The following is a 10,927-nucleotide window of genomic DNA, read 5'->3' on the forward strand; positions in this document are numbered from 1 at the left end:
CAAGGTCGCTCCATTGGATCCACATCACGAAAACATTTTTCAATGGCGCTATAAATGCAATTAACAGACGTGGATCCACCCGGGTGTATCTGCACGTAGGATTTATCATGGACCGTAGATCTTGTAGGCCAATACCCTCCTTTTTGAAAGCGTGGTTAATCAAACGCATATATTAATCTGGTCAGAGTGGTACCAGCGATTTTGTTCTCTTCGGGAACTGGAACAATCAATTCGGTAAATAATAAAGACAAATTGAGTTAGTGCGATCATTAAAACATGGCAGTGCCAATATTATTCTCCTAATTTTAGCAAATTCTCGAGTGTTTTTTCCAAAGGATACTGATCTTACTAACCCATCTCGTCTTTTATTATTTAAACTGTGGTAAAAGTTATAAAGGTGCCCAAAAAGCTCACGGAGGCCAATTAAAAAAGAAAAGACAAAGTTTAGTTTGTACAATTATAAAAAAATTGTAGTCCTAATATCATAACAATTAAGCAATTTATTCCTATATTCTGACATTGGTGTTTGGGCCGGTGAAGACAAAAAGTTTGTAAATACAACAATTACAAAGGGGCATTCCTGGTATTATAACAAGATCCGACTAACGGCTTCGTACGCTGACGTTCGGATAGAACATCATCGAGAATAACTAAAAAAGAGAGTGGTATTTTGGTCAAGAAAGAAAGGACATATCGTCATTCCCGTATCAAGATCATGATTCATGAATCCCAATATAATTTAATGCGAGGGAGGGACGGAATGAGGTATGGAATGAGTATCATTGACTCGCATCGCAATCGACGTGGTTGGAGGGCCCACACATCAATTAAAAAGAAAAGATGGCGAGAATATGAGGCAGGGCGTCACAATCGAAATTCCTCATGTCGGACTGAAAACAGAAGAAAAAAAAGGCTTTTCACGTTTTCTACGCACCTTTTAACATCAAAATGCCTTTGATTTTCAGTCAAATTCACTTCACCCGATACAGACTAAATCGGAGGGCCCACACCGCTTTTTGACACTAATCATCTAGTGGCTCACCTTTGATCCATCCTCAAGGCATTGACTTGGATAGCCCATGGCCCAAATATGCAATCCTAGCAATCTAGCATGCAAAAAATGTACATATTACCCATCCATCCTTTTTTGAACGGTTAAAATTAAGAGATCCTAAGGAAAGCCCTTCATATAGACGGTCCGGATCAACCAGAGGGACCCATTGTCTTAAAATAACTCAAACTTTGAGATTAAAATAAAATTAAGAAAATGCTATCCTCAACAGTGTTTAGTGCAGCACTAACTACCGCATAATGGCGAGGGGACCCAGCGGAGTGATTGATTATTGAGGAGGAATAATTAAAAGATGAGGAATGATAGATGCAATAATCGAGAGACTAATTTAAGTCCAATAATCAGTTTTCAACTAAAAATCCAAAACGAACAGGGCCTAGGGCTCCTTAGTTAACATTAAAAAAGTAAAACCAGTGATTTTAAAGATATTTTAACTAGAGAATCTGAATCCATTAAGCAAAATACATGTAAAGTTAGAGAGGTCTTAATGGACAGAATCCAAATCCACAAGGCAAAATACAAATAAAGTAACCAACATTCAACTGTTTAATAAGTTAACCAAGTGAAGTTTTCTCAAGCCAAAATAAAACTTCAGACAATTCTTCTTCTACCAGAGAGAGACAGAGAGAGAGATCAAAGAAAAGACCAGCTCATGAACATGAAAGCCAAGCAGTGAATGTTGTCCTCTTCATTCAAGACTTTCCATGCCACGGCCTGCTCGTAAGAAATCGGCCTACCCATGCTCGACACGCAGACTCCAGCGGGCAGATACACAAAACCCTGCAAACAAGAATAACAACCATGAGCCTTCGAACTAGAACCTCCATGGATTTACTACCAAAAAATATTGTGGGATTTTCAACAATCTGTGTACTGAATACCAAAACAGTGATGCAAAAAATATTGTGAGGATTTCTACAATATCAGTGTCTTATTATTTAAGCTTGCCTGTTGCATGATCTTGGGAAACTCAGAGCAGAGCATTTTCCGACCTCCCTCGTCCAGGATCCTGTCCAGCATTATATCTTGTAGAGCAAAAAGAGTGGTTTCCAGCATGTCGAGCCCCGCTTGGTTCGCAAAAGTGAAGACGGGCGATGCCTGTCAAGTAAGAATTGTAGCCAAAACCAGTGAATCAAGAAACAGGCATAAGTTTCTATACTTGGAAGCTAAAAACAGAAATTCAGTGCATGTTCATTTCAAAATTTGATAGATGATTAGCCTATAAAATAAAAAACTGGATCCTAATCTTATTCTACAATAGATAATTAAGCAGTAGGAAAAATTGTATCCTGATCTTTTTTGTTCCCTATTTTTCAGCCATTCAGGACCATCTACTATTCTACTCACTCAAGCACTCTCAATTCTCTCTCTCACACTCTCCCTTGTCCCTCCTCCTCTCTCATCACTTGGTAATCTAATATTTCATTAAGAAAAAAATTCAAGGCTGCCAAACAAGGCATTAGTTGCATTTACCTTCAAAGAGCAGCACATGATAGCATCATTATGGTGCCAAAGGAGTTTCAACAAGGAATCACCAGCTTGAGAATCAGTTCGAAGAAGCTCCGCTCCAGTATGAAATCTAGAAAATTCAAAGGGAACATTTTAGTGACAGTAAATGGAAGGTCAAGCCACTGAAAAAAGCATCCACAGTATCAAGAACTATAGAATAGAATTTTGTTGTGGAAAAAATAATGTAAGCAATGATATTAAAAAAAACCAAGAAACATAGAGCAGAAGGAACTCGAAACAAACTTGTAGCTCCGACAAATCCATCGGGCAAGGGTAAGAGCCTCAGGGGACCCAGGTGGGGGCTTCAGCCCAACATGCGAGCTCAACCTCGAAGGGGCAATTGCCATGGCAACCCTCTGCACAGAAGCCACAACACTACGTACATATTGGCGGGCCATTGCGGCTACATTCTCTCTAAGATGGTTCTCATAGGTAAACTGGAATGCAATCGTAAGCACCGATCTAAGATTATATGCATTAGACGCTGTTTCCCCAGCTGGGCGCGCTCCGCCCGGCCCTTCAAGTGCTGAAGCAAGATCGAGCGTTCGAGTCGCAGCAGGGGAATCCTGCGATACAAATTGAAAGCTATAACCATACAAAGTGAACCCAGAAACAGAAACAATCAAATACAACATTTAGTCATTTGCTATAGGCACTAAAACTTAACAAGTTCCGTAACACCGTCATAATTCCAGGATGGAAAAAGAAAATCTAGAAGGAATAGAATGGGAAGGCTTCGAACTTGAGAATTCACTCAACTGTTTTTGGATCCAATGGTGTCACACGGAAACCTGACGGCAGCAAAGGTACATCATCGGCGAAGGATTCATCAATAGGTGCAAACACGAGCTGGGCACATGAGCCGGCTGCATTTTCGTCAACTCCACTGCAAAGCTGCCAAAAAAAAAGAAAAAGAAAAAGAAAAAGGCATCAAGAATATCTCTCCCTTGAACAGCACATGGAAGATAAAAAAAAGCAGTCTGTATAAACCACCTGTAATAAATACATATCTCTAGATAAAATAGGGTCTTCTTGGGCAAACCCATGGCCTTCAAGCCTAATCACTTCCAAGAACTGTAGGATGACAAAAAAAGATGACCTTAATCTAAGAGTTAATTTAAAACATTATGCAAAAATACCGGAATGGCAGGAGCCTAGTGCACTGGGCCGCCCCTTTTTTATGCAAAATACACAAAGTTTTCTTTGATAAGTACCCAGGTTACCTCTTCATGTTCCACTGTATGAGCAAGAGGTAAAATGACCTGACTACCGGAATAGCCACCAATTCTAGGACCAGGGACTGCATAAGGATTAACTTTCAGTGATGAGGCGGAATAAGCATCAACACCAGAGTCGGCCCATTCGGAACGGTGCTCCCTCAAAAAGCGGACAAGCAATGCAGGGGGGACATTCTACATGCAGCACAAGAATTCTGTCAGCAGCTTTCATTACAAGGACATTTTACACTTGCAAAAAAATTTGTGAATGTGTCAAAACAGATGGCAATATATGGTCATTGGGAGGACCGGCAATTTGGCTTTTCTGTTTGCTTTCTAGACTAGAATATCATTCAGATGTTATATAGCCATTATAACTTAACAACATACTTTTCTAAACTTTTTGTAACAGAAAAAACATATGTACCAATGTTAGTTGTGAGAACCCAGAAAAAACCCAAAATGGCTTTGCATATCTTAACAGCCAATGGCATAGGACGGTGATACATAGTCAACTAAAGAATGGATCAATTCCTGTAAATTAAAAAATTATCATTTTCTAGGCAGTACTCATTAGTGAGTATCATGATGGCACTCAATACACAAGGAGCACGAATATGGTGAACAAATCCGCTGATCCGGGCACCACCACCAGCAAAGCCCCAACGGTCCCACCATAATCTGGTGAGCCTATATGTTCAATCAAGAATGCATGAATTTACAGTTTCAGGCAGAAGCCCAAATCGCACCTCATACAAGACCTGGTTTAGGGGCTATGATCATACGATCATCGTGGGACAAGTTACAAGGGACGAAACACTTGAGGCCCAATATAGACCCAAGATAGCCCTAAATAACGGTATCAAGTAAAATCTACCTAGCCCATATCATATCACATTCATCATTACAAAAACTGTACCTGGAGCAACATGGACGCCTTAGCACACAGTACACCACCTCCCAACGTAGATAGCAATGTGGAGTTAATATGAGAGCCGAGAAGTTTGCTTGGTGAAGAGTTTATGACAATAGTAACATCCTCTACACCATCACTGCTCATCATAGACCATCCATCATCGGCAAACCCATTGACAGCATCATTGAATCCCCTGCCATTTATTTACATGAGCTCCAAATCAATAAATAGAGGAACCGAAACAAAAGGGTTTGAGGATGACATTATGTCAAAAATTATGACATTACCTGCTTAATCTCTGGCTAAATGCCCGTAAAACTGCAGGTTGACGCCCTCCACCATACACAACTTCCCCACTAGTCTCTTGTGAAATTTGCCTTATGTGACGCAATGCCTAGAATTAGAGTATGTAAGTCTTTAACTTCCAAAAGAAAATACAATATTCAGGGTATTCAAGTGATAATGCTCACAGCAATTGTCATTTTTTGCGCTAGAATTTTAGATGATTCATACAGCGGCCTTAGCACCTCAGGCACACTCCAAGCCTAAACCACAACCCAGGAAACAATAATAAATATGGATTTAAAAAGATAATGAGAAGCTAATGTCAAGCTCTATATTGTATACACTTACATCTAAATCGACATGATCAACAATGTGGATAATTGACCCGCCGCCATCACATGGGCGGATCAAATAACCACTGGGAAGCATCTCAGCTCTGACAAAATTTGGGGCAGGAGGCCCAGCGGGACCACCCATAGAAGGAGTCAATGACCTCTCACAGATCTACAGAATAATTGGATGACCAAATCAGTTGTGCGATCAAGAAACATTGATACAACATACTTTAAAAATACTGACTGGATGCCAACGAGTCATAACTATTGGGGACTATGGTGATACAAATAGCATACCACAAGACTTCCATCTTCTAAACCCGTAGTGTATCTCAACGTCCAAAAGTCTCGGGCTGATGCCAATGTAGTAGGAGCGTATGTCTAAAAAGCACAAAACATTAAATAGTTTTACGGGTCTGACATATTGAGAATATCAGTCAATTAGGATAGACAAGCACAAACCTGCATGTAGATAAGTTCTATCGTCCCTCCATTTCCAGTAGGGAGAACAGTCAATATCTCAAGACAACGGCAATCGCGGTACCAAGATGGACGATCTTTGAGGATTTCTGCGACCTGTAAAAATGATGTCATTAGATTTTCTTACTGCAGGTCTCAGCAATCAGATATGATAACCAAAGTTTAGCGAAGCTTACCTCTGTGGGTTCTAAACTCACAAGACCGCAGGCTCGTGCTGCAACACCACTACAATTGTGGGAAACAGCAACGATTCCAATAGAATCCGGACCAGGCTACATAAGACCCACTAGAATAGTCAGTTCTAGAACTCGCCACTTAAGAAATTAATAATGGGAGATTGATGCTTCGAATATTTACCTTCATCCCAAGCATCTGGACCCAGTCGACAGCAGTTCCAGTAGCCTTGGAAAGGAACTCTGCCAGGGTCTCCTCAGCAATAGCGAGGAGCCTGTAGGAAAAAGATGGCCAAAGAAAACCCTTAATGAGTACCCAAAATAGAAACATCAATATTACGAAATGCAATGAAAAGAGATAGGAAGGCCCATCTAATTACCCAGCTGGGTTGTTGGCATCCCTTTGCGGATGCGGAGGTGTTGGGTTGTGTTGGTGCTGACCATTAGTGACCACAGACTCACAGCTATTGTCTGTGGTCGCTACAGATGCCTGCAAACAAGCCAATATGGTAAGAATAGCTTCAGATGCTTAGAAGAGCTTTTCAGGCCTTTTAATGTTTTAAAATCCAAAAAGTGAAATAATAGACATGCAAGTGAACTACATTTGAATATATTAATCTGGTCTGATAAGACACTAAAATGCTTCTTCATTCAAATTGGGTATCTAGTAAGCGATTAACAATATTGGTCTCTATTGTGAATTCAGATGGCAAAGATTGAAAAAAATCAAAACCATACGAAGATAAAATAGTAGTAAATTAATAACCGAGCCCTTGCTTGAAGTAAGAAAATTTGATGAGGATATAAAAAAACTAGATATGATTGATGTATGTGTAATAGAACAGCAGAAGAGAAAAGATAAAAACCTGCAATATTCAGTATTGGTATCTATTATGGTTCTAGGACCTTAGGCCTGGTTTGGACTTTGGACTCTGAGATACACATGTCTGACAGAAAATTGTTTCTTTCCGCAATTTAAGTGGGAAATGATATATGGATGCTGTTAATTTAGAGGGATATTATCATAAATTGAGAGACCAGCCAATAAATAATAGAACGAGGTTTTGGTTCAAATTATCTTCTTCCAATGCAAAAAAGTAAAAACTTTTAAATCTTTTCCAAACTTTAATAGAAAATTCCTGCAATTCAAACAAGGCAAGGCCTTGGAGAAAGCAACCACACAAATTTCAAAGACTGATGAAGACCAGAAAGGGTTGCTGCACAATTTTATAAAAAATTTGCCTGAGTCAATCATCTGAGCTAACTAGATGCATAGGCCAGTATAATATAAATCCAGATGTTCTATTCAATGTAGAATCACAATGGAATTCTTACATTCTGCAGTTGGGTCTTCATATATCCGTTCTCATACACCAACTGGGAGACCTGCTTTTGCAGCCGTTCGTTTTCCTCCATCAATAGCTTGTTCATGGCTGTCAGCTTCCTGTTCACTGTCTGCAGCCGAGAAGCTTCCTTCCTTTGCTTCTCGCGGCATCTATTAAACAGTTCCAGAAAATTTAAAAACACAAAAAGTGTAAAAAAGGGATACTATAAATATAAAGGTACACCAGAAGCAAACAACCGAAGTAGTTTACACGCTAGACATGTTTAACAGATATAAACTAGTCTAAGAACAGTCAGAAGTGCCGGTAATTTCATATTTCAGGAACAACTCGCATAAAAAAACAACCAAAATTGTAGGTTGAAGCAAATCCAGTTTTTCAGATCCCATGTTTTTAGTACTTTTTCTCAATCACACGCCTATGTGCTCATCCAATATTGTTTTCACTGAAAACAGATTATTGTGAAGAGCCTGATTAACTAAATCAAATTTTTAAAAAAATCAATATTTTTCCAAACTACTATTAGAAGAATGAAATCCTCTACATCTTACCATCCTACTCGATCAAATGATTGTAGAGAAAGAAAATATGTCAATGAAATTAGGAGAATTTTCACTCTCAGTAATTAAAAACAAAAAGAATAAGGCAATGTAGCAAATAAAACAAAAGAAATACTGTCAAAAGCAGAGGTTCAGATCTGGCAATGAAATAACTTAAAAGAATAAAAAATACAAGCACAGATTCCATGATAAAAATAAACTAGTGGTCGAGCATAATTAAATACATTTCTCTAAACCAAGCATGTGGACATCATTTACCCTTCTTTAGTTCATAGAAAAAACAAGCCCCCAAAATATCAAACCAGCAAAGTTACCAGTAAAAAAAACTAGCTTAAGCCATTGAGCATAATGTATCAAAAACACAACGTTGACAAAACCCCAAGAGAGTATTCCAGAATCTCATTTGAGAGAAACATTTTCCAGCATTTTCACTAGCAATAAGACATAAAAATACAGAAAATACGATAATTGTTGTTATCAAGAATGCACCAGAAAACACCATTTTGGATAAAAACGATCAATGTCTCCTCAAGTGTGACTAAGTGTAAGGTATCATTACCATTTATTCTCTCCTCAACAAATTCTAAGTATTTAAGAAAACAATAAAACTCCCAAATCACACAGAGATAAAACCCCTTTGGTCTAAAAACCAAAGATCTCAAAACCCATACCCCAGACCTCATTTTCCTTTATATTCTTCTCAGATAAAAATCACAGTAAACTAACATTAAAAAAACTTAAAACCCTGAAAGATGCAATTTTTTAAAACATCAAGAAGGTTCTTCCAAGATAAAATTTTTTAATCCACTGCATATCATTTTCTTTGGAAAAGAAAACAAGAGGTATCCCACAAAAGAAACATTCCTCTCATTTCTCCAAACCATTTTACTGATTTTTTTTTTAAAATAACCCACAACCAAACTTAAAAGCTTATCATTTAGCCTTATTTCAAAACTTCCTAAAAAACAATACCACTCAAATGCCGATTTGACAACAGTTCTATTTTGAGTAAAAATTGCAGAGGCCACTATTCTAACGAACATCAATAACACATCTCCAAAATCCCACCTTTAAAATCCCAAACCAAAAAAGAAAAGTAGAAATAACAAATGATTGAAATACTGCATGAAGTAAATCCAAATCCCAAATCCATTTACTTAAACTCCCTCATTTCAAAACCAAAAACTAAATAAAGAGCCAACAAAATATAAACAAAAAAAAAACATAGGTTTATATTTTCACCACCTTACCTTCGGTTTTGAAACCAGACTTTGATCTGCTTTGGCTCAATATTACACAGTATTGGACATTCTCTTATAAGTTGTTGCCTACGCATAGAGCTCGGTTTAGGGCACTCTGTATATACCCTTTCTAAAGCCTCAACCTGCTCAGGGGTATATCTGACATATTTGCTTGAATCCATCTGCTTCAAATCCTTGTGCAGTGAAAGAGCCATCAACCAAACCCTAATACCAAAATAATAATAAAAGAAAAGCCCTAGAAATCCCCAAAACCCACCTCCCAAACAAACCCAAAAAAAAAAAAAAATAGAGAGAAGAAAAAGGTAACCAGAGACAAACCCAAAACTAAGCACAGGAAAAAAAATCAGAAAGACAAAAAAACCACTAAGAAGACCAGAAATCCCCTGGAAAAAAAAAACACTTTAAAACAGACAAAATACAGAACACAATAAGAACAAGTTCTAAAAGTCTCGCTTCTAACTGACTCAAAAAAAAAAACCCAGAAAGAGCAAAAAAAAAAACCTAGAGTCTAGGGCTCTCTCTTTCAGCACTGAAACACCTCTTCCAAGTCCTTAACAGGCTCTCTCCTCTAAGAGAGCCTCCTCTCTCCCACATCACAAGCCTAATTCAAAACCCACCTCTCAAACTCAAAGGAAAAAAAACCTAGTATGTAATCCTCAACACCCATATTAAGATTTTCTAGTACAAGAAAACTAAGAAGAAATAGGACACAGCCCACCAGGAAAAAGACAAAAAAAAGGGAGGAGAAAAAAACAGGGCAAATGACAACAGAAAATAAAGGAAGGTCAGGTGTTGAGGTAAGCAATTTGTGATTTTGTGAGGACTAAATTGAAGAAACGCACAACAACTTTTTCTTTTTACCTGGCAGACACAGTTTGTATAGAAAAAGAGCTGCTACTGCTTCTGCAATTTGTCTGTGAGAGAGAAAGGACAGCTCTCTCTCTCTTCAGATAAGCTCTCTCTCTCTTCAGATAAACAAAACCATCTCACTCTATCGTTTTCTCTCATAAAAGGATGTTAAAACCCATGCATGCATGAGGACATAGAACATGACATGGGATGCGTAGGACATACGAACATAGTTTTGTAAATCGATTATGGGTTTAAAACCGATTATTGAACTCAAAATTGAAGAATCCATGTGATCATTGAAAGCCTAGGGCTCTGTTTGGTTGCAAAAAGTAGGGAAGACGGCTGAGCATTTCTAGGAATATGAAATACAAAATGTTGTTTGGTTGTCATTTTTTAGCTCAAATCCCATTGGACTACTAGACATGGAAGAGACACCATTATTAGCTTTTTGCTTAGGTGGCGCCTATGTGGTGGGATTGTCCCCTCCCCTACTTTTCCAATGCCAAACCTTGTTTTTGGTAAAATTTAGAGAGGAGAAGAGTAGAATGTGAAATGCCATGTGTAATCATTACTTTTTTTTCTCTTTCTCTCTCTTCTACTATTTATTTTGTTAATGACACCCCTCCATTCTCCCACATGCTTTGACATCTAACCAAACACACTACCAAAATTCCCTCTAATTCTCTTAGACAAGTCTACACATATCCCACCCTTGTCACCTCCTTGTTGACTACTACTTCCACTAAAATCTCATCTAACCAAACAGAGCCTAGGGAAATAGTCTCCTTGACATGGCCAGGTAACGGTGCCCTACTTACTACTAGTAGTAATTTCGACCGAAATTCGAAATTTCGGTTCGGGTTTCGGTAGAGAACGACATCAAAATTGATAATACATGAAATCGCAATTTATTTCAGACGAAA

The 10,927-nt window shown here is 38.2% G+C and overlaps 1 protein-coding gene across 1 annotated transcript; it reads right to left on the minus strand.

Moving 5' to 3' along the window:
* Positions 1-1,468: 1,468 nt before the first annotated feature.
* On the minus strand, positions 1,469-10,100 carry PHB (Homeobox-leucine zipper family protein / lipid-binding START domain-containing protein). Its single transcript, XM_077387735.1, has 18 exons — positions 9,141-10,100; positions 7,323-7,482; positions 6,368-6,477; positions 6,172-6,262; positions 5,991-6,086; positions 5,797-5,910; positions 5,632-5,715; positions 5,348-5,503; positions 5,185-5,259; positions 5,002-5,108; positions 4,718-4,907; positions 3,805-3,993; positions 3,575-3,655; positions 3,341-3,475; positions 2,825-3,147; positions 2,546-2,651; positions 2,021-2,170; positions 1,469-1,852 (listed from the first exon to the last, which is right to left on the minus strand). Exons 1-18 carry the CDS (start codon positions 9,344-9,346, stop codon positions 1,706-1,708), a joined length of 2,520 nt encoding a protein of 839 aa, XP_077243850.1. The 5' UTR covers positions 9,347-10,100; the 3' UTR covers positions 1,469-1,705.
* Positions 10,101-10,927: the final 827 nt, after the last annotated feature.

The sequence above is a fragment of the Tasmannia lanceolata genome, unplaced genomic scaffold, assembly GCF_043159265.1.
Source record: "Tasmannia lanceolata isolate RefF3 unplaced genomic scaffold, GAP_Taslan_0.1 ptg000008l, whole genome shotgun sequence".
NCBI classification, from domain to species: domain Eukaryota; kingdom Viridiplantae; phylum Streptophyta; class Magnoliopsida; order Canellales; family Winteraceae; genus Tasmannia; species Tasmannia lanceolata.